Source organism: Pan troglodytes, chromosome 9 (genome assembly GCF_028858775.2).
Source record: "Pan troglodytes isolate AG18354 chromosome 9, NHGRI_mPanTro3-v2.0_pri, whole genome shotgun sequence".
Classification (NCBI taxonomy): Eukaryota; Metazoa; Chordata; class Mammalia; order Primates; family Hominidae; genus Pan; species Pan troglodytes.
This window is the reverse complement of record NC_072407.2, coordinates 11,113,889-11,137,126: the sequence shown is the minus strand read 5'-3', so window position 1 is coordinate 11,137,126 and position 23,238 is coordinate 11,113,889. Positions and strand designations below refer to the sequence as shown.

General features: G+C 35.0%; 1 protein-coding gene across 13 annotated transcripts; it reads left to right on the top strand.

Moving 5' to 3' along the window:
- The first annotated feature begins 61 nt into the window (after positions 1–61).
- On the top strand, positions 62–22,885 carry ZNF214 (zinc finger protein 214). 13 transcript variants are annotated; one of them, XM_016920283.4, is made up of 6 exons: positions 82–388; positions 716–778; positions 13,528–13,575; positions 14,556–14,635; positions 17,607–17,753; positions 18,910–22,885. In XM_016920283.4, exons 4-6 carry the CDS (start codon positions 14,623–14,625, stop codon positions 20,601–20,603), a joined length of 1,854 nt encoding a protein of 617 aa, XP_016775772.3. In that variant the 5' UTR covers positions 82–388; positions 716–778; positions 13,528–13,575; positions 14,556–14,622; the 3' UTR covers positions 20,604–22,885. The 13 variants fall into 13 exon arrangements, with proteins under 13 accessions (XP_054517974.2, XP_063638765.1, XP_063638770.1 ...); XM_063782692.1 differs by having other exon boundaries at positions 17,592–17,753; XM_054661999.2 differs by lacking the exon at positions 13,528–13,575 and having other exon boundaries at positions 62–388.
- Positions 22,886–23,238: the final 353 nt, after the last annotated feature.

Sequence of the window (23,238 nt, the reverse complement as noted above, 5' to 3'; positions counted from 1 at the left end):
GGAGGCGCGGGATATTTCTGGCCAATCAGGAGTCACGTTTTCCCGCGCTCTCTCTTCCCGCCCCGCCCCTCCCGTATCCATGGAAACATGGCGTGTGTCTACTCCAAGACCTGGGACTTCCGTTTCGGTCCAGCCGGGCTGCGGCCATTGTTTGTGTGGACTGAGTGTTTTGGCCATCCCGGTCCACTCTCACAGGCTCCGTTAAGTGACATGAACTCTCAGGAGGACTGAGCCAGAAGCGGACAGGGCAAGACGAGCTGTGCTTGAAGGAAGAGGGGCAGAAAATCGAGGGTCAGGGACTGAGAAGCTACTCCGGTTTAGAAACCCCAGAGACACCCGTGTAGATGGGTACATCACGGCTTCTCTCCCACGTTAAGACTTAATAAAGGCAAGTAGAGGAGGGCAGAAGCAGCTTGGGCCCCGGGGTATGGGTGCCCGGTGTTCGGTGCTGGGGCAGAGTTCTGGCCGGGGATCTGGATAAGCAACGGAGGCCGCGCGCGTCTTCACTGCAGGAGCAGAGGACCCCCGGGTCTGTGGCCGAGACCGGGAGATCCCGCTCCTAGAGAACCGTTCGTGTGTCTGGTTCTCTGGTGCTTACACTTGGGCAGCCCGTGACGCGTTGGGGGAGCCCAAACCTGTCCTGCTCTTGGGGCACGCATGAAACGTTTTTTCCCTAGAGAAAGAGGGTTAACTAATTGCTTATTACTTTGCCCAGGAACCTACCTTTGATCAGCAAGGAAGGACTGGGGTGGCAAAGGCTCATGCCCCCATTTTACAGGTAAGGAAACTGAGATCTTGGAGATCTATAAGTTTGGTCCTCTTTAAAGTTCTGCAAGTGCTTGATGGCACAGTTGAGACTTTGATCAGGACCTGGGAGCTCCAGTTCTGGGATACTTCTCTAAGACTCCAGGTACTTTTCTGGTAGTAAATCCAGTATTCCTGTTTAGCAAGTAGGGGAGGACAATGGATGATTTTCTACTTAAACTGAACAAAATAAGAAAAATACCTTGAGAATAGATACTATTTAAGTGTGCTGGTGCTTTTCTATTATTGTTAGTAGTAATAATAATCTCAATAAATAAGTGAGTTGTATCTTTTGAAGTTTCTAGAGGGTTGGAAATAAATTTCAAGGTGCCAGTGTTCATAGCTCTCCTTTCTGGTCGTTGAAAGGAAACAAGAGCATTCATAGGCTTCTTTTTGACCTCTTGCTAGGAGATGTGTGCGTCATACCCAGTTAGTATATGGGAAATTTAATGAATTTGGGAATTTAAAGTCATACCCAGGTTTTCAGTCTGCCTTCCTCCTCAGCTCAGCCGTCTCAGCACTCTACCCTTCCCCAGAAGAGGAACACAAAGGAGGAAGGAATGTACACTGTTTCCCTCATAGTCTGATCCCAAGTGAGGATGATTGTCTTTTCTCATTTACAAAATGTCCCTGCATTCTCCATGGGTGGTGGAGGTGGCAATGAGGATGGATGGATGACTGGACAGAAAATGTTCCTCGCTTGCCTGTGAAATTTTCGAGCGTGCAGATTTGACCCTGCCTCAACCCAGTGTCTTTTCCCAACATTTACTCATTCATTCATTCAGTCACTCAAGTCTAGTGTATAATTCATGCTGTTCTTGGTGTTCTGAGATAAAGAATTATAAGAATGTCATCGCCAGGCGCGGTGGCCCACGCCTGTAATCCCAGCACTTTGAGAGGCCAAGGTGGGTGGATCACTTGAGGTCAGGAGTTTGAGACCAGCCTGGCCCACATGGTGAAACCTCGTCTTTACTATAAATACAAAAATTAGCCAGGCATTGTGGCAGGCACCTGTAATCCCAGCTACTCAGGAGGCTGAAGCAGGAGAATTGCTTGAACCCGGGAGGCTGAAGTTGCAGTGAGCCAGGATGGCACCACTGCACTCCAACCTGGGCAACAGAGGAAGACTCCCTCTCAAAAAAAAAAAAAAAAAGTCTTAACATTGGGGGTAATAAACTATATGAGATTAATAATAATTTCTGAAGTTATTGACATTAAACAGTGCCAGAATGAGTGGCACTTAAAACACAGCAACAGAAACTCAGATTTGAACAATTATGAGTACAAAGATATTCTAAATAGGAAAGCCATCATTTACTCTCAGGTACAATTTGAGGGAACAAATAAGGAAACCAGGCTAGTGACAGGGAAGTGAAACATGAATGTATAAAGCCACATTGTGGAAGGCAATTAATGTTTAAATTTGTTATTTATTCTTGTGCATCTCTTCACATGAACCATATTGACAGACAGCCATTGTTGACCTTTGGGTGTATTTACTTGTAGTCTTTTATTTAATACTTATTGTATATATGTACTCACTAGTCTGTACAAATACTGATATGTATGTATACATGTTCATACACATGTACAAATATAAACTTAGGTATATGCACACACGTATATAAAAAGATTAGTATATATAAAACATTAAATTAAAAAATTTGACTCATGACAAATAGTCTCCATGAGGGAAGGAAATGTTCCCAGTATATAGAACTGTACTGTGCGTATACTAAGCACTCAGTAAATATTTATTCAATGTATGAATAGCTGTTATTTGTATACGTTTTTCACTTAACATATAATGAGCATTTTTCCAAGCATGTTTTGGTAGCATGAGTTTTAATGACTGTATACTGTTCCATTCTAGGTATATAGTATGCTTTATTTAAGTTTGCTTTTTTTTTTTGAGATGGAGTCTCGCTCTGTCGCCCAGACTGGAGTGCAGTGGCATAATCTCGGCTCACTGCAACCTCAGCCTCCCTGGTTCAAGCAATTCTCGTGCCTCAGCCTCCCGAATAGCTGGGACTACAGGTGCATGCCACCATGCCCAGCTAATTTTTTTGTATTTTTAGTAGAGATGGGGTTTCACCGTGTTGCTCAGGCTGGTCTTGAACTCCTGAGCTCAGGCAATCTGCCCACCTTGGACTCCCATTAAGTTTGCTTTTTATTGGGGAAAATTTAAGTATTTCCCAATATGTTGTTGTTATAAATATCTTATAATAAATATTCTTATACATAATTTGTTAAGTATATGTCTTTTTATTTTCTCAAGATATACTCTGAGAAATAGGAAAACAGAATCAAAGGATATAAGCATGTTTTAGGCTTTTGAAAAACTGAAGTTCTCTTTTAGAAATGTTATGTGAACTTGAACTCCTACAACCATTTGATGAATGATTCTATCTTACTGAGCCTTTGCCAGCATTGAGTATTAAGTTTTAAATTTTGCCTTGATTTGCATCCTTTTAATCCTTAGTAGGGTTGACTTTTTCACATATATTCGTTGACTCTTTATATTCCTTCTTTGATGAATTGCCTTTTGATATACATCACTGTTTTCCTACTGAATTTTTTGTTTCCACTTGATATTAGATATTCTTGTGTGGAAAACATATAAATCATTTGTCATATGCTGTAAATATTTCTCCTAGTTTATCATTTGCCTTTTACTTTAAGGACTTGTTTATATAAGTTTTAAATTTGCATAAAATGAAATCTCATTTCTTTTACTTATATAGTTCTGTGCTTTGAAATCTCTTCTTCACTTCCAAATTTAATATGTAATTGCTTTCATTTTCCTGTTTCTTAATTGTGTTATTTTAAACATTTAATTTTTAAATCTATCAAGAATTTATTTTGATGTGAGAAATGACAGAATTTAAACATTCTTTTTACTTCCTACTTAGGTTATTTAATTTTTCTACTAACATTTATCTTCTCTACTGACTGTGGTGCTACCTTTTCATATACAAATTACACATACACATATGTATACAAAGATTACTTTTGAGGCTGTCTTGTTTTGTGGAGCCTCTTCTCAATTCTTACACTGGTATCAGAATGTTTTTATTGTTGTCCCTTTATATGTAGTGCATTTAATACGCAATGAAGAAGAATGTAGCATTTCTTTTTCACTCAGTGAAGATAAAAATGAGAGAGGATGGCTTTTTCCACAGAATAATATTCTGATGATTTCCATTTTGGTCAAAAAGATGTAAAAGGAACATATATATAATAAGTTTTAGATAATAAGTATATACTAACCTTTCATTATGTTTAATCAATATAGCACATTGGTCATAGTACAGGCTCTACATCCACTACCTAAGCTTATTGCATGTCTGTCACTTCTTAATACTGTGAACTAGATTGAATTACTTAGCTAGGCTTTCGTCTTTATAGTGGAGAAATAACAGCTACTGTGTAGGGCTGTTAAGAATGTTAAACAAGATCATACATGTAAAAATAACTTAGAACAGTGCTGGACATGAAGAACTCACTAACAATTGATTGCATTGTTAGCTATTATTTGAACTATAATGCATATCTGATATAATTCTTTTTAGTCACTAAGACGTAAGAATTGAGACAGAGTATCAAGCTTTTTTTTTTTTGCCAGATGTCATCATTTGTCCCAACATCATTGATTGAATAAGCCGTCTTTTCCCCACAAATTTGATGTAACCTTTGTCATGTGTAAAATGCACTGTTGTACTTGTGTCCATTTCTGGATTTGTACCCGTTTCCATTGATCTTCTCTACTTCTATGTCAAGCCATGTTATGAATTGCAGAGTCCTTATTAAAGTTTTAATATGCCATTGAATTAGCCTCTCCTCATTATTCCACTTTCAAAATGGTTTTCTTTCAAAAGCATTTGAAAATCAGTTTGTTACAGCTCCTCCAACCCCACATCAAAATCAAGATTAATATCTTGATTAAATCTGCTTGAAAATAGAGATAAGTTTAGTTAGAACAAAATTATATTTATTTCTCCTAAGACTGAGCAGAGTCATCTTGTTTTTTCAAGCCTATTTGTTGTTGTTGTTGTTGTTGTTGTTGTTTTGAGACAGAGTCATCTTGCTCTGTTGCCCAGGCTGGAGTGCAGTGGCACACTCTTGGCTCACTGCAACCTCTGTCTCCCAGGTTAAAGTGATTCTCATGCCTCAGCCTCCCAAGTAGCTGGGATTACACGGGTGAGCCCCACATCTGGCTAATTTTTGTATCTTTAGTAGAGACAAGGTTTCACCATGTTGGCCAGGCTAGTCTCGAACTCCTGACCTGAAGTGATCTGCCCACCTTGGCCTCCCAAAGTGATGGGATTACAGGCATGAGCCACCGCACCCGACCCCAACCCTATTTTTAGCCCTCAAAATTCTAAAACTATCTTTATATAGGTTCTGGTATTTTTGGTAAATTTATTTTTAGGAATTTATATTCTTATTGCTATTATAAATTTCATTTAGGCAGAGCTTGCAGTGAGCCGAGATCATGCCACCGCACTCCAGTGTGGGCAACAGAGCGAGACTCTGTCTCAAAAAAAAAAAAAAATTCTAATTATTATTTATATGTCTGAACTCTTTTTGTATACTCTTAGATTTTATGTAATTTGAACTTTATTGTGATGTATTTCATATAAGCAAAAGAATATATGAAAACATATGTACAATTTAAAATATAATAACACAGACACTCACCGTTGAACTCAGCATACACTGTTTTTTCTTTTTAAGACAGACTGCTTTCTCTCCCAGCCTGGAGTCCAGTAGCGTGATCTCAGCACACTGCAACCTCCACCTCCTGGGTGGTGTTTTTTTGTTTTTTGTTTTTTGTTTTTTTGTTAGAGACAGGGTTTCGCCATGTTGGCCAGGCTGGTCTCAAACTCCTGGCCTCAAGTGACCTGCCTGCCTCAGCCTCCCAAAGGGCTGGGATTATAGGTATGAGCCACCATGCCCAGCCTAAATCAGCATATACTTTTAAAAGCCCCCTGATGACTCCAGAATTTCTTTCCCACCCCTCTCCTAAAGGGGCAGCCACTATCTTAAATGTTGTTATTCCTTAATTTTTTTTTCCTGTGCTTTTAACTACAGGTACATTTCTAAACACAATTGTTTAGTTTTGCATATTTTTGAACATTGTATAAATGGAATCACTGTATATATTCTTCCATGAATGGCTTCTTTTGCATAATGCTAAATTTTACAGTGCATCGATGTTGATTCATGTAGCTGTTCATTTTCACAGCTGTGTACTATTTCATAGTATGAACAACTTATCTGTTTTGTTGTTGGACTTTTTGGATTGCTTTAGTTTTTTGCTGTTACAGCATTTATTATGCTCTAACTGTTCTTGTACAGATCTTTTGGTATACATGTGTAATGTCTAGTTTATAATTCTAGTAACAGAATTTCTGGGATCATGAATTCCCTTATCATTGCCAGTAGTTTTCAGCTGATTTTCTTGGATCTCTCAGATATGCAGTCATATCCTCTACAGATAATTTTGTCTAATTGCATTATGCTGTAGTTTCACAGTAGTTTAAAAATTGTGGACTTGCAGTATCCTTGTCAAGTTTCCAGTTTTAATGAGAATGACTTTAATGCTTTATCTTTGGGTTTAAGATATGTTTGTATGTCTTCTGCTTTGTTTTGTTTTGCATGCTTTGTCTGTAGTTTTAAATGAAGGATGCATGTTGAATTTTAATAAGTATACTTTTTGGCATCCATTACAATAATCATATGGCTTTTCTTATTTGATGTTATTATAAAAGCTTAAAGTTAATAGCTTTCCTAATTTGAACCTTCCTTTTCTTTCTGGAATAAACTACCACTTTACCATGATATAATATGCTTTGGTATTATAACAGATTGAATTTTCCAAAGATGGCCTTACTTATTGTTGGGGTGATCAGACCCAACACCAGGTCGTGGGGGTGACAAAGTCCGGCGGAGTCAAAGGATTGAGAAAAAGACAGTGAGAGAGAAAAAAAGGTGGGAACACCAGGGGGCCATCGCTATTGTACGGAGGCTGCGAAGGCCCCAAGCTCTGGGAGCCCACGCTATTTATTGGTAATCCAACAGAGAAACAGGTGGTGAGAATGTGGAGGTCAAAAGGACACGTTGCATTAAGCACATGATTTACAGCTGCGATAGTTTAGCATTTATATGGAACATGTTCTGCTACTTCAGATAGTGGGAATAGGAGCCTAGGAGGGCTAGAAGCAAGGAGCCAGCAAGTCTAGACACATTCCAAAGGACATTATGCAAACCCTGCCTCAGTTTCCTTCACAACACTCAGCTTTTTCCCAACACTTACAATTTATGCTATTTTCATGCTCTTCTTATGATGTGACTGACATTGTTTCCACTGAAAGGTGGGGTCTGTGTCCCACCCCTCTCAAATACAGCCATGGCTTGTGATCATCAGTGGAGTACAGTAGAAGTGATAGGATGTGACCTCCAAGGCTAAGTCATAAAAACAATGCAGCTTTTGCTTGACTTTCTTTTGGGCAACTTGCACCATGCTGACAGATAGCCCCCGCCACTTGAAAGGACCACGTGGAGAAAAAACAGATCTCTCATCAACATTTAGACCAGCCTGCCAGCCATGGGAGTTAGCCACCCTGGAATTGAATCCTTCTTCTCAGTCAAGCCTTTTGATGACTGCAGATGTAACCAACAACTTATCTTGTGAGATCCAAACCAGAGGTGCCTAGCTAAGCCACTCCTGAATTTCTGACCCAGAAAAAAAAATAAGAAATAGTAAATAATTATTGTTGTTTTAAGCTACTAAATGTTGAAGTAATTAGTGATATGGTAGTAGATTATGAATTCAAGTGCTGCTGGATTTTACTGGCCTTATGTTTCACTTTATTTCTGACGTCTTGAAGAGTTTTTCGATTCTGATGCCTTGAACAGTTTTTGATGCCTTGGGATAATTTCATAGCATCAAATAATCTGTTCTTTGAAAATTTGAAAGAATTTGAGAAAACTTTTGTTCCAGTTATTTTTAAAGGTTGTAGTTGCCATTTCCCTAATCTTATTTTTATTTTTTTCTATTTGTGCTCCTTTTTTCCCCCTTTGATTAACTAGCTTGTGATTTATCTGCTTTGTTATTAATATTTTTCCTCTCAAAGGACTGGCTCTTGGATTCATTTAACAGTGGTAAATGTTTTCAAATTCCATCTTTTTTTTTCATTAATTCCATCTTTTTTTCATTAATTTTATAGTTTTCCCCTTAACATTTAAGTACTTACTTGATCTATATACTTAACCATTGTATATGGTATTAAGTTGGAATCCAGTTTTATTTTATCTCATATAATCAGTTTTCATAATGCTATCTGGTAAATAATCCATACCTCTGTCTTTGATTTTTAATGCCACCTCTATTGTTAATATGTTTTTGTAGATAAAGAAGCACATTGGTTAGTCTCTGAGCCCTCTGCTCTGTTCTACTGGTCTATTTGTCTCTTCTGATTTTACTACTGTAGTTTTGGTGATATGTCAGTATCTGGTAGTCTTCCTGTTTGGTTTACTTGTCTTTACCAACTTATTTCCTTCCTTGTCAATTTTAAGGAACAGAAGTCTATTGCGTTCCTCAGAATAGCCATCTGAATATTTGACTGGAATGTATTGAATTTAAGTTACTGCATCCAAGAGCGTGGAAGCATGCTTCTCCTTTTATTTAGATAATCTTTCTTCTTTATTGGAATGTGAAAGTTTTCTTCAAATAATTATTTGTATTCTTGGTTAAGATAGGGTTTTTTTTCTGGTGTGAATGGTATCTTTCTAGTAGTTGATTGCTGAGTCATTAAACTATTTATTGTATCTGATAGTTTTGCTGAACTCTCTTAATTTATAGTTTATTGTATACTCTTTTTCTAGATAGATGGCCATAACTATGCAAATAATGACATTTTATATTTTTGCTTCTAATTCTTGTACCTCTTAGTTCTTTTTCTTACAGTATTTGCCAGAATCTCTAGTGCTGTGTTGAAAGCAGCAGTGACGGTGGTCATTCTTGTTACCATTGTAAAGGGAATATATGTGAAGTTTCTCCATTAAGCTTAAAGTTCTTGATATTTAACCTTTGCCACTTTAGGGAGTTTATTTTTTTCCTCTAGTTTGCTACAAGTGTTTTTAAGAGAATACATCGGTGTTGAACTTCCTGAACTTTATAGCACATGATTTTTCTGCATCAGTTGAGATTATCATGGATTTATTCTATAGTCTATTAATATAGTGAATTATGTTAATAGATTTTTCTCATGTTGAACGATCCTTGCATTCCTATAATAAACTGTCTGATCATGATGCATATATTTGATATATTACTGAATTTAATTAGCTAATATTTTATTTAGGATTTTTGTATATTTACAAAATTTACAAATGTGCCTGTAATTTAATTTTATTTGTATCATTCTTATCTGGTCTTGGAATCCAAGATTATACTAGCTACATAAAATAAGTTGGCAATTTTCACTCTCTACTTTTGAAAACTATGTATTGTAATAGTAATTAAGTTAATTACATGTTTGCTAGAACTCAGCTATAAAACTCTTAGAGCCTTGGGATTAGGGAGAGGGAGGAAGAGCATGGCTACCATTTTAATTTCGTACTTACTAGTCTATATGATTTTTTATTAGTCTTTCATCTATTTTGCCATTTTATTTTTTTTATACTTCACTGGGAATTGATCCATTTATTTAGGTACATATTTAGGTGTATTTGCCTATAGCTCATAAATATCCTTATATATATAGTTCACAACACCCTTGCATCATTGAAAAATCTTATGTCAAAAGTTATTTCCTTATTTTGCTCTGTATTTTTTCATAACCGTGTTATTAAAAATCTGACTTTCATTGGTCTGACATTAAATTTTTAAGAACATCTTTTGGCTTTATGCATTTTCTCAATCATTTATTTGTTTCTTATATCTTTGACTTCCACTTTATTCTTCTTTTTTGAAGTTTGCTCTTTTTTTTTTTTTTAATGGGGGATGGTTTATCTTTTTTATACTCCTGAGCTGAATGATTTATTTCTAGCCATTTTCTTAACTTTTATTTTAGGATTAGGGTTATATATACAGCTTTGTTATATAAATTGTGAGTCATGAGTGTTTGACATTCAAATTATTTTGTCAGCCAGGTAAAGCATAGTACCAGACAGGTAGTTTTTTTATCCTCTTCCTCCTCTCACCCTCTACCTTCAAGTAGGCCCTAATATCTGTTGCTCCCTTCTTTGTGTCCATGTGTTCTCAATATTTAGCTCGAAAATATAATTGAGAATGTGCATTATTTGTTTTTCTGTTTCTGCATTAGTTCACTTAGGATAATGGCCTGCAGCTCCATCCATGTTGCTGCAAAGGACATAATTTTGTTCTTTTTTAATGCCTGTGTAGTATTCCATGGTATACGTGTACCACATTTTCTTTATCCCGTCTATTGTTAGTGGGCATTTAGGTTGATTCCATGTCTTTGCTATTGTGAATAGTGCTGAAATGAACATACACATGCTTATTGTCTTTATGGTAGAACAGTTTATATTCCTTTGGGCATATACCCAGTAATGGGATTTCTGGGTATGGTAATTCTGTTTTAAGTTCTTCGAGAAATCACCACACCGCTTTCCACAATGACTGAACTAATTTACATTCCCACCATCAGCATATTTAAGTATTCCTTTTTCTCTGCTACTTTGTCAGCATCTTATTATTTTTTGAATTTTTAATAATAGCCATCTGACTGGTATGAGATGGTATCTCACTGTGGTTTTGATTTGCCTTTATCTGATGATTAGTGATGTTGAGCATTTTTTATATGCTTGTTGACTGCATGTATGTCTTCTTTTGAAAAGTGTTTATGTCCTTTGCCTACTTTTTAATGGGGTTGTTTTTTGCTCGTTAATTTGTTTAAATTCTTTATCGATTCTAGACTTTGGACCTTCGTCAGATGCATAGTTTGCAAATATTTTCTCCCATTCTGTATGTTGTCTGTTTACTCTGTTGATAGTTTCTTTTGCTGTGCAGAAGCTCTTTAGTTTAATTAGGTCCCATTTGTCAATTTTTGTTTTTGTTGCAATTGCTTTTGGTGTCTTCATCATGAAATCTTTGCCAAGTCCTATGTCCAGAATGGTATCCCCTAGGTTATCTTCCAGGGTTTTTACAGTTTTAGGTTTTCATGTAAGTCTTTAAACCATGTCGAATTGATTTTTGTATATTGTATAAGGAAGGGGTCTAGTTTCAATCTTCTGCATATGGCTAGCCAGTTATCCTAGCACCATTCATTGAATAGGAGTCCTTTCCCCATTGCTTGTTTTTGTCAACTTTGTTGAAGATCAGATGGTGGTAGGTGTGAGGCATTTTTTTCTGGGCTCTATATTCTGTTCCATTGGTGTATGTGTCTGTTTTCATATCAGTACCCTGCTGTTTTGGTTACTGCAGCTTTGTAGTTTGAAGTCAGGTAATGTGATGCCTCCAGCTTTGTTCATTTTGCTTAGGATTGCCTTGGCTATTTGGGCTCCTTTTTGGTTCCATATGAATTTTAAAATAGTTTTTTTTTTTTCTAATTCAGTGAAGAATGTCATTGGTAGTTTGATGGAAGTATCATTGAATCTGTATACTGCTTCAGTATGGCCATTTTGATTATGTTGAGTCTATCCATAAGCATAGAATGTTTTTCCATTTGTTTATGTCATCTCTGATTTCTTTGAGCAGTGCTTTGTAATTCTTGTTGTAGAGATCTTTTACCTCCCTGGTTAGCAGTATGCATAGATATTTTATTCTTTTTGTGGCTATTGTAAATGGGATTGCATTCTTGATTTGGCTGTCAGCTTGGATGTTGTTGGTATATAGAAATGCTACTGAATTTTGTATATTGGTTTCGTATCCTGAAACTTTCCTGAAGTTGTTTATTAGCTAAAGGAGCTTTGGGGCAGAGACTCTGGGATTTTCTAGGTATGGAATCATGTCATCTGCAAACAGAGATAGTTTGACTTCCTGTCTTTATTTGGATGCCTTTTCTTTCTTTCTATTGCCTGATTGCTCTGGCTAGGACTTCCAGTACTGTGTTGAATAGGAGTGGTGAGAGTGGGCATTCTTGTCTTTTTCTGGTTCTCAAGGTAAATACTTTGAGCCTTCACCTATTCAGTATGATGTTAGTCTAGCTGGGGTTTTTAAATTTTATTTATTTATTTATTTAAGACAGCATCTCGCTCTGTCTTGCAGGCTGGAGTGCAGTGGTACAATCACAGCTTATTGCAGCCTCAACCTCCCAGGCTCAATTGCTCCTCCTACCTCAACTTCTTGAGTAGCTAGGACCACAGGTGTGGGCCACCATGCCTGGCTAATTTTTGTATTTTTTGTAGAGATGGGATTTCTCCATATTGCCTAGGCTGGTCTCAAACTCCTGGGCTCAAGCAATCCACCCACTTGGGGCTCCCAAAGTGCTTGGAATTACAGGTGTGTGCCACTTTGCCCAGCTGCTCTAGCCATTTTTGTTTCCTTCAAGTATTTCATTTGGATCTTGCACATTTTTTATGTAATTATTGTCATTATTACATTTAGATTTTTAAGAAAAAACAATTAAGAATTGTTATATTTTTCTTTTAAATTCAAAGATTACTTAATAATACAGTATGTTACTTGGGTTTCAGAAGTGTGGACTTTTAAAATTCTATTGTTAATAATTTCAAATTTTATTACATTGTAGCTAGATAATGTATTCTATATTATGTTGATGCTTTGGAATTTATCATGATTTCTTTTATGGACTAATACATGGTCTATCTTATAGTACTATGTATTCATGAAAATAATCTGTATTTTGTATTTTGATGGTGTAGAGTTCAACACAGATAAAATAACTGAAGCTTATTATTTGTAGTGTTTAGTCTTCATATTATTAGGGTTTTTTGTTTGCTTGCTATAATTTTTTGAGAGGGACATATTAATATCTATCATTACAACTAATGGTATGTATATTTCCCCTCACATTTGTGACACTTGTCATTTGGTACATTTTGAAATTTTATCTGTGGATTCAATTTATTTTGGATATTTTTTCCTACTGTTCATATAAAAAACATTTTTGTCCCTTATGGTATTTTTGCCATAAATTTTACTCATCTGAAATTAAGTTTGCTATTTCAGCTTTCTTTTGATTCGTATTTTTGCAATCTTTTTTTATCCTTGTATTTTTAAATATTTTTCTTTTTAGTGTATCTGTTCTAAACCACATGCTAAATCTTATTTTTTAATCTATGAGTCTTTTAATCTGTAATATTAAATTATTTAAATTTATTATAATTATTATTGTATTATTTTTGCCATCTTTTCTTATTTTCTGTTTTCCCGTGGAGCAAATTGTCTTCTGTTTTTATTTTGTTTTTCATAGATTTCATTTTGTTTCTTGTGATGGTTGTGCTTAACTTAAAATCCACATTGACTTTTATTTACCCCTACTGACTTTTTAAATGTATTAATATCTAGGTCATATTTTTAATAAGACCTGGACTTTAGCACACTCTTATATCTGTCTCTTTCTCCCCTCATGTTTGTATTGTCAAGAATTGTAGTTCAGATATGTAGGCACTGATATACTTTCTATGTCTCCTTTTTTCTTTGTTCACTCCTATTTCTTTTGTTGTTAGTTTTATGATAACAATAAACTTCACCAAGGTACTTGATCACCTTTCTTGTCATATTTCATGCAGCCTTTCCTGGATTAGTTTCTCTTCTTAATTGACTTATTAGAAAAATAGGTAAGTGTATATGTTTAAAATATATTTAGTTTACTTATTAAAATAATAGAAACTATGTGTGAAATTGAAATCTATATAGATGAAAAGGTGGCGATGTGAAGAAATTAAAGCATAAAACTGTCAATCTAAGAGACAGGAAAGGAAGAATAAAAAATAATATGTTAGAAATAAGTCTGTATTAGTAATCACAATAAATGAACATGGATAATAAAATAACTGAGTCATACTGATTGAATGAAAAACAGAAATCTTTCTCTGTGCTCTTTACAAGAGACTTATTTAATGTCACAATAAAAGGTCAATAATGTTCAATAATGGTTAAGATTCATCAAGGAGATGTATTAGTCATGAACTAATATGTAGCTAATAATCCATTTCAAATTGTATAAGCAAAATCTGACAACATTAGAAGAAGGAATCAAAACTCCAGATGTATAGAGAATGATTTTAACTGACCTTTCTTGAAAAGGACCTTAAAGAAAACTAATAATCGGAGAGAGCTGTGTTCATAGATGAGAGGACAAAAGAGATATCAAGTTTATATAATATTGTTGGGGGGTTACTTATATACCAAAAAAGGAGTGGAAAATTATCAGACTCCTGGGAGAAATAATACATCCTGGTTGGTCAAGGAAATGGAACAAGAATGAACCTGGACATTTGTTGTGCCAGAAAGTAAGGAAGCTCTCAAACACCAAAAAAGGTCATATTACAAACCCAGGAGCCAACCTGAAGGGATTCCTACTAGTCTGAGATGAGAGAATCTTGCACATCTAAAAGAAAAATGACTGCAATTTAATTGCAATCCATCCAGTATGTAAGAATCAGTGAGTATGAAAACACTGAAAAGCAAAATAATACAAATCTCACTGGTCATAGTTGGTGATTGCTTTGCCCCATCTCATTACTCTGAAAATTGATTTTTGAAACAGAGTAAGTTTGGGAGATAATCAAGCATTTTATCTTATCTTTTTCATTAGGATTACATTTCAGGATAACCAGAAAATTTGTAATGGCAAGTTTTTCATTATAGAAGAATTATAGCGTATGTATGCACAAGGTATGTAGAATTACAGAATTAGACAACCAATTTGTAAAACCTAATGAAATCACAAATCCAGGAAATGATCATCTATTGCTAAAACTTTTAGTGAAAGGTTTAAGAGAATCTTAGAATGGAAGGACTGGGCTGACAGCACCTGAAGCCATTGTTCAGTTTAGCTAACTAAAATGTACTATAGGAAGTATATAGGCAGGTATTCTTGTCGGAAAGAATGAACTGTAGTCTAATCAAGTCCCTGGAACAAAAGAACCAGCTAACAGGAAGTGAATAAAGAACTTAAACACCACAAGAAAACATTAGCCAGATCATTTTTAATCCTTCAAAATTCATTAGTTTGGAGTATATCTCTTATAAGCAGTATGCCACTTTATTTTAAAACTCAATTTTAGTATCCTTTTCTCTATCAATAGGCTTGTCATCTTAGTTTATTGTTTATATAATTCTTTTCTTTTTTTCTGTTTAGATTTATTGTACTTACTAATTTTGAATATAGGTGTCTTGCTTTTATTGCTCCACTGGGGGAAAATATTTGTAACATATTTTTAAAAATATTTTCAAGGGACATTTTGTAGTATTTTTTAGTAAACTGAAATACAGATGCCTGATAATTTCACTTCTAGAAGTTTATCATACAGAAATATATCTATTTATCATATAGAAATATTTATATTTATCATATAGACATTATCATATATAAATATTACAATAGAAATATGATATATTTAAGAGAATTCTTTTGCTATATGTTATAGCCAAGAAACTGGAAATGATCTTAACGTCCATTAATATGGGAACAGTTAAGTCTTGGACATCAATAAAATGAAATGCTACGTAATTTTTACAAATAATATTAGTTATCTATTATTGCATAACAAATTATTTAATACTTAAAACAGCAAACATTATCTCACCCAGTTTCTGAGGGTGAGGAATCTGGAAGAAGCTAAGCTGTCTCAAGGTCTCTCATGAAGTTGCAGTGAAGCTGTCAGCAGGGACTGTAGTCATCTGAAAGCTGCACCGTGGGTGGAGGATCCACTTCTAAGATAGTTTATTCACATGGCTGTTGGCAAGATGTCTCATTTCTCAACGAAAGCAGAAGGTCCCAGTTCCTCACCACAGGGCTGCCTAGGTTTTCTCATGACATGACATATACCTTTTCCCAGAGCTAGTGATCCCAGAGAGAGAGCAAGAAAGAAGCTGCAGTGACTTTTATGACCCCGCCTCCAAAGTTGCATACCACTACTTCCTTATCCACTTTATTTCCTATTCATCAGAAGTTACTCACCAAGTTCAGCCTATATTCAAGGGGTGGGGAATTAGGCTTCACTTCTTGAATGGAAAGGATCAAATAATTTGTGGGCATGTTTAAAAATTATCACAAATAAGACAGGTCTACCTGTACTGAAGTGGGAAGTTGTACACTATGTATTAAATGAAAAAAAGAAAATTGCAGAATTATCATGTCTTTATTAAGGAAAAAAATCAGTGAAGTATGAATGTGTGTTGTGTATACATGGAAGAAGGTTAGAACACAGTGAAAACTGGTTATAGTGGTTATTTCTTAAATTATTTGGGGGAAGGTAGGCTTTTAATTTTTACTTATGTTATTTCAGTATTTTAAATATTTATGAACTTATTTCCAGTAAAAGAAATTAGACTCCTAATTGCTAGTATGTTTTTAAAATAAATCCTTAAATTTTTTAAAAAATAACAAATCCAGTAACTACAGATTGAGTTTTATTTTTATTGTACTTTTTATAAAATTAGAGATCAGTGAGTCCATTTATTTTCCAGATACCAACTTTCACAGTTTTCAGTCCTGTAGTTTGAGTTTCTGAGCATCCCAAATTTTTCTTTTTTTAATTTATATATTTAAAGTGGATTCATTATATTTAAAATTTATTAAACTTATTTTATAAACATTAAAAATATACCACTAGATATTTAAATACATGGCTCTGAATGTTCTCATTCTTGAGTTCTTTGAGTTCTTATTTGTGGTTAATGTTTTATTGTTTAGACATGTATTTTCATGTAGTTTATTTGGAAAATAGTAGTTTGGTGGCGTATTTTTTACCCTTGAATATTTCAGTACATCTTTCCTTTGCCCTTCTTCATTAACACATTATGACAGTATATGGAAATCTCAACTGACAACCCTTCATCAAACATTTTTAATTTATCTCGCTTTTATTTAATAGGTAGTGCTGGGTTTAAAAACCTCTATGATGTAACTACATAATCTTATACAAGTAACTTAGTCTTGCTAAACGTTAGATTGCGTATTCATTTACTGTGAATAATAATACCTTATTGGATTGTTCTGAGAGTAAATGAGATAACATAGCCCTATTCATACAATAAACATTCAATAAGATTTAGCTGCAGCTATGATGGTGCTGCTGCTGCTGCTGATGATGATAGTATTTGGCTTTCCTTCCATTTTGTTGTAAACTCCTTAAAAGTGTCTGTTTCCTTTATTCTTAGTAGGTACTCAATATTTTAAATTGAAATTTAGAATTGAGAATGTGTGATCCAATAGATACAATGAAAATTTTAAAAAATAAAATGGCTTTGTCACATAACCAATTTATGATCTGTTCTTTCCACTAAAATAATTACTTTAGGCAGTTTTAATACATATATTTATCGGTTTTCCATTCTAAAATGCATAATAGTAGTAGAAAGCTACCTACAACATGGGATTTCTGTGAGGAGTAACTGAAACATAGGTAAAAAACTTAGTTAGTAGACAAGTGCTCTATAGGTGTTTCTTTTGATAGTGATGATGTTTCATGATTGGATATATTATTTAGCTATTTAACTACTATTGTTATTACCTCTCCTTACCTTTCTTGGTTTTCTTCTTTATTGAAGTTCTTGTTTTTTCTATTCGGCTTGCCACATATGTTATCTGCTAAATGTCTTTATCTTTGTCCATCTTCTCACTTAGATTTCTTTTTCCTAGAAAGCCTGATCTTTGACCAGATGGCAGTAACATTTGAAGATGTGACTATTATTTTTACATGGGAGGAGTGGAAATTCCTGGATTCTTCTCAAAAAAGACTCTACAGGGAGGTCATGTGGGAGAACTACACAAATGTCATGTCAGTAGGTAAAGTTATCCCGTCTCATAGGGAATAGAGTTTCTTCTAGGAGCAGTTTTGTTGAGTATTTTGTTTTTTTATCTGGGTGTTATATTGAGGTGTTGGAAGAGATATTCTCAAAAATGTTTCTTAAATCATGTTACAAATAGAAGATAAAGCAAGACAGATTCCAGGACACCTAGGTTATATCATTAATAGATACTTGTGATTATTAGTTTTAGTTATTCTCTGCATTACCCTTAAAACACATATCTCCATACGTAGTCAATTTTGTGTGGTCCTAAATTTTTTCTCTCTTCATGCTATTTGTATAAGTTAGCTTTTGTTGTATAACATACTATGCCAGACTTAGTGGCTTAAAAACAAACTTTATTATTTTTTATGATTCTCATTGACTGGATGGATCTTTTATCATGGAGGATTTGGTTGTGGTTGAATGGTCTAAGATTAAGCTGCCTGGCCTGACTCAAATGTGGGGCAGTCGGCTCAGTATCAGTGGAGGTAGTGGGAATGTGTTGGCCATATATCTCTCTTCAAACAAGCCAACCCAAGCACACTTACATGGTGGTGGTCACAGGATTTTCAAAAGCATCAAGAGAGAGGGCAAGGACTTTTCAAGTCTCTGCTTGTGTTACTTTTGTTATTTTCCCAGTTACCAACGCAAATTGTGTAGCCAAGCATAGAGAGTGTGTGGAAGGAGAACACCAAAGGTGTAGGTAAAGTAGTGAGTTAATGTAGTCATTTTTTCTCAATCTACCACGCTATTCTAGAACAGAAAAATAGGAACAATATATTTTGTTTCTTATAAGAACATACAAAATAAAGTAATCTAATTAAATCTCAGTCTTTACGACTATTTCCATGAAGCAGTTGGCATTATTCTCATTTCTAACAGTGCGTGGTAAATAGAAGTTAAATCTTTCTAACAGTGCCTGCTCAAGATATGTTTGTGGAATGAATAAATAAGTGAATGAATGAATACATACATGAATGAACAAAATAAATGAATTTCAGACCCAAATGGAGCAGCCAGAGTCATAACCCTTCTTTCCTACCCCCAGCCACACATATATTCCTATCATTTAAAGGTCATTGATTTAGATAGTTGGAAATTTTTCAACACAGTTTTTATCTCACCATGGGATTATCTTTTTATTTTTCTAGAAAACTGGAATGAGAGCTACAAATCCCAAGAAGAAAAATTCAGATACTTAGAATATGAAAATTTTTCCTGCTGGCAAGGCTGGTGGAATGCTGGCGCCCAGATGTATGAGAATCAGAACTATGGGGAAACTGTTCAAGGGACAGATTCCAAAGACCTCACGCAGCAAGATCGTTCCCAGTGTCAGGAATGGTTAGTACTATCCACACAAGTACCAGGGTATGGGAACTATGAACTGACTTTTGAAAGCAAAAGTCGCAGGAACTTAAAATATAAAAATTTTATGCCTTGGCAGTCCTTAGAAACAAAAACCACTCAAGACTATGGTAGAGAAATCTACATGAGTGGTTCGCATGGTTTTCAAGGGGGCAGATACCGTCTTGGCATATCCAGGAAAAACCTCTCCATGGAAAAAGAACAGAAGCTCATAGTTCAGCATTCTTATATCCCAGTGGAGGAAGCCCTTCCACAGTATGTTGGGGTGATATGTCAAAAAGACCTACTGAGAGATTCAATGGAAGAAAAGTACTGTGGATGTAATAAATGTAAAGAAATTTATTATTGGAACTCACGGTGTGTTTTCCACAAGAGAAATCAACCTGGAGAAAACCTCTATCAATGCTCCATCCGTAAAGCATGCTTCTCTCAGAGATCAGACTTGTATAGACATCCAAGAAACCACATAGGTAAGAAGCTGTACGGATGTGATGAAGTTGACGGTAACTTTCATCAGAGCTCCGGAGTTCACTTTCATCAGAGAGTTCACATAGGGGAGGTACCTTATAGCTGTAATGCATGTGGTAAGAGCTTCAGCCAGATCTCTAGTCTTCACAATCATCAAAGAGTCCACACAGAAGAGAAATTCTATAAAATTGAGTGTGATAAAGACCTCAGTAGAAATTCATTACTTCACATTCACCAGAGACTTCACATAGGAGAGAAGCCTTTTAAATGCAATCAGTGTGGTAAGAGTTTTAATCGGAGTTCAGTACTTCATGTTCATCAGAGAGTCCACACAGGAGAAAAACCATATAAGTGTGATGAGTGTGGTAAGGGTTTCAGCCAGAGCTCAAATCTTCGAATTCATCAGTTAGTACACACAGGAGAGAAGTCTTATAAATGTGAAGACTGTGGTAAAGGCTTTACCCAGCGCTCAAATCTTCAAATTCATCAGAGAGTGCATACAGGAGAGAAACCTTATAAATGTGATGACTGTGGAAAGGACTTTAGTCACAGCTCAGATCTTCGCATTCATCAGAGAGTCCATACAGGGGAGAAACCCTATACTTGTCCTGAATGTGGGAAGGGCTTCAGTAAGAGTTCAAAGCTTCACACTCATCAAAGAGTACATACTGGAGAGAAACCCTACAAATGTGAAGAGTGTGGCAAGGGATTCAGTCAGCGTTCACATCTTCTCATTCATCAGAGAGTCCATACAGGAGAAAAGCCCTATAAATGTCATGATTGTGGAAAGGGTTTTAGTCACAGTTCTAATCTTCACATTCATCAGAGGGTCCATACAGGAGAGAAGCCTTATCAATGTGCTAAGTGTGGTAAAGGTTTCAGTCATAGCTCAGCTCTTCGAATTCATCAAAGAGTCCATGCAGGAGAGAAACCTTACAAATGTCGTGAATATTATAAGGGATTTGATCATAATTCACATCTTCACAATAATCATAGAAGAGGAAACTTATAAATATTGTTCATTTAGTTAACAGCTTTAATTAAAGTTTACCTAACCTTTAAACCCTATAAATCCTGCTGTTAAGGAAATCTTATAAATAACACAAGTAATCCCAAGCAACATTTATAGTTTCCCCTATCTCCCACTAAGAATTATTTGCTTCAAACGGAGATCTTTAGAAAAATCCCTATATATTTAAAATTATAGTGTATTTTTCTTTACCTACTATAAATATAATAGTCATAAATATATTAAACATTTAAGGAGAAAACTCTTCATTCTATTTCATTCTCGTCTTTTTTTCTGTGCATTTTAATGTGCATGAAATTATATTGTGTGTTCAATTTTGTATTTTTACTGTCTTCAAAATATTTACTTAAATTTTGGTTTGAATTGAAACTGGTTGGCCAACTGTTACACACCATCTCTAAACTCCCCTAAAAATTCCCTAGGAAGTAACAGAAAAGATGGAAACACACAGAACTTAAAACTCAGTTTTGGCCGGTAGAATTCAATTGTTTATGGACAAAAGCCACCTAATAAAAGATAGGAAAGCATTGTATGACATTGTGTCTGAGACAGTGTATCTGAGTTGTTATCTCTGTCAACCAGAAAACCCAGGGACCATCCTTCTGTTGCAGGGGTGCTTCACTTTGAGGTGACTACAGTGCACTCTTATCCCTTCCCTTTCCAGTTTTCCACGCTTAATAATAGGTTCAGATACCAAATAACAAGAAGTACAGAATTTTCTCTAAGGTGTGAAGAGTATGGACAAAAGTGCTAGAAATGGAAGATACTCCATTGGTTCGGAATTAGAGATCCAAGCAGTAGAATTTTATTTAATCTCAGTAGAACAGAGTGGTAATAGAGAAATATCTGCAAGGACAGCATGGAACTCAGAACTCTGTGCAACGATGAACCCTGAAGCTAATTATGTAAAAAGAGAGTTTGGCCATTATCTCAGAATAGAGTTAATTGGAATACACAGTCTTAATTATTGATACACAAATATGCTGAAGTAATACCAAGAGAAAAAAAAGTGGACATGTTTAGGAAAATTAGAGGGAATTGCAATACTGAAGAAAAGAATATCATCCTAAAGACCTGGAAACTTATTGCCCTGAAAATTAGCTGCTGCAGGCTTCAGAGGAAATTTCCAGAAATGTTGGTGTCCTTAGTGGCATAACAGAGAATCTGAACTCAGTAAAGATAGAGTAGAAATATACAAGTAGAGAAGAGTCTCTAAAGTGAAAAGAGAAATAGGTACAACAAAGAAGGACTTCAGGGAGCTCTGAAATACTGTATCAAAATAAATGCAATAAAAAGTAACACTGAAGAATATAAAATAATTGATAGTTAATAGATAAACTTGATCTGATCTTAAATGTATCTGAAAAGGAGAATGAGATGGAAACTAAGAAAGAACAGATATGAATATCAGAGGATGGAGGTCCAGTGTGAGAATTAAAGGTGTCTCTAAGGAAGGTGAAAGAACATTTGGCATAGAATCAATGATCAAAGACATTAAGAAACTTTCTCTGAGTTAAAAGTATATGGTCACTAAATTTTAGGCAAAACCAGTATTAAAGCAACCTTAGAAACAGGTTAGAAAGAAGCAATTAAAAGCATGCAGAAAGAAAAATTCTGGTTATCTGCAAAACCAAAAAGGGAGGGTGGATACAGAGCTCTGCAACAGTAACTCAGAAGGCAATGGAGCAGCACGTTCAGAATTTTGAGATTTGAAAAGTTTATTATCACCAGTTTTATAACAAAAGTGTCTTTCATATGTGCAGGAAACAAATATTTTTGATAAGCAAGAAAACAGTGTAGCATATATGTGCCTTAAAGAGAGTTTGTGAATGTGGAAATCATGGTATAAAAGGACTAGTGATAAGCACTGAAATCAATTAAATATGCAGTTGTCTGGATAGTTTCCAAAACTTCAAAAAATTAAATGTGCAATAAAAATATACAAATGCTGAGTGTAAAGTGTACAAATGCTGAGTCTGGGTAGGAGAGTAAGGTTGTCAGGACACCCAGTTAAGTTTGAATTTCATATAAGCAAAGAATAATTGTTTTAGTATAAGGGTGTCCCAAATATTGCATGGGACTTACACTAAAATTTCATACATTTGAAATTCAAATTTAACTGGTCATTTCTGTTTTTAGTTGCTACATCCGGCAACTGGAGAGAGACCATAAGTGCCACATTTCTGATCTTAAATAGCAGGGACTCATAATAACATTTTCTTTTTGAATGACAATTTAAGAAAGGCCTTTTTTTTTTTTTTTTTTTACAAACCTAAAACAACTTAATAAAACTAAAAAAAGTGCATATACCTTTCAAAATGGGAGAAGATAAAAGCAAAAATTATTCAGTCTCTATAGCAATGACTACCAAAAAAATCCCCAAGAAGTTGGCCTAAAATATTAAAATAAACGGATCAAGATGATTAAAGCCAAATGTATCAAAATACGTTCAATGCTTCATTTTAAAATGTTGAAAACACTGGGTTAAAAATTTCTAATTACGTGCTATAACAGATGAAAATGTGATGTTGCTTAAATGTGAGACCAGGTGAAGGTTTATTAGACAAACATAAAGGAGTACCTACAATATGTTTTTAAAGGTGAAAAGTGCACTAAT

Coding starts and splice junctions, on each gene's coding strand:
- ZNF214 (XM_063782693.1), top strand. Junction 17,754..18,909: donor CACAAATGTCATGTCAGTAG/GTAAAGTTATCC, acceptor TTATTTTTCTAG/AAAACTGGAATGAGAGCTAC.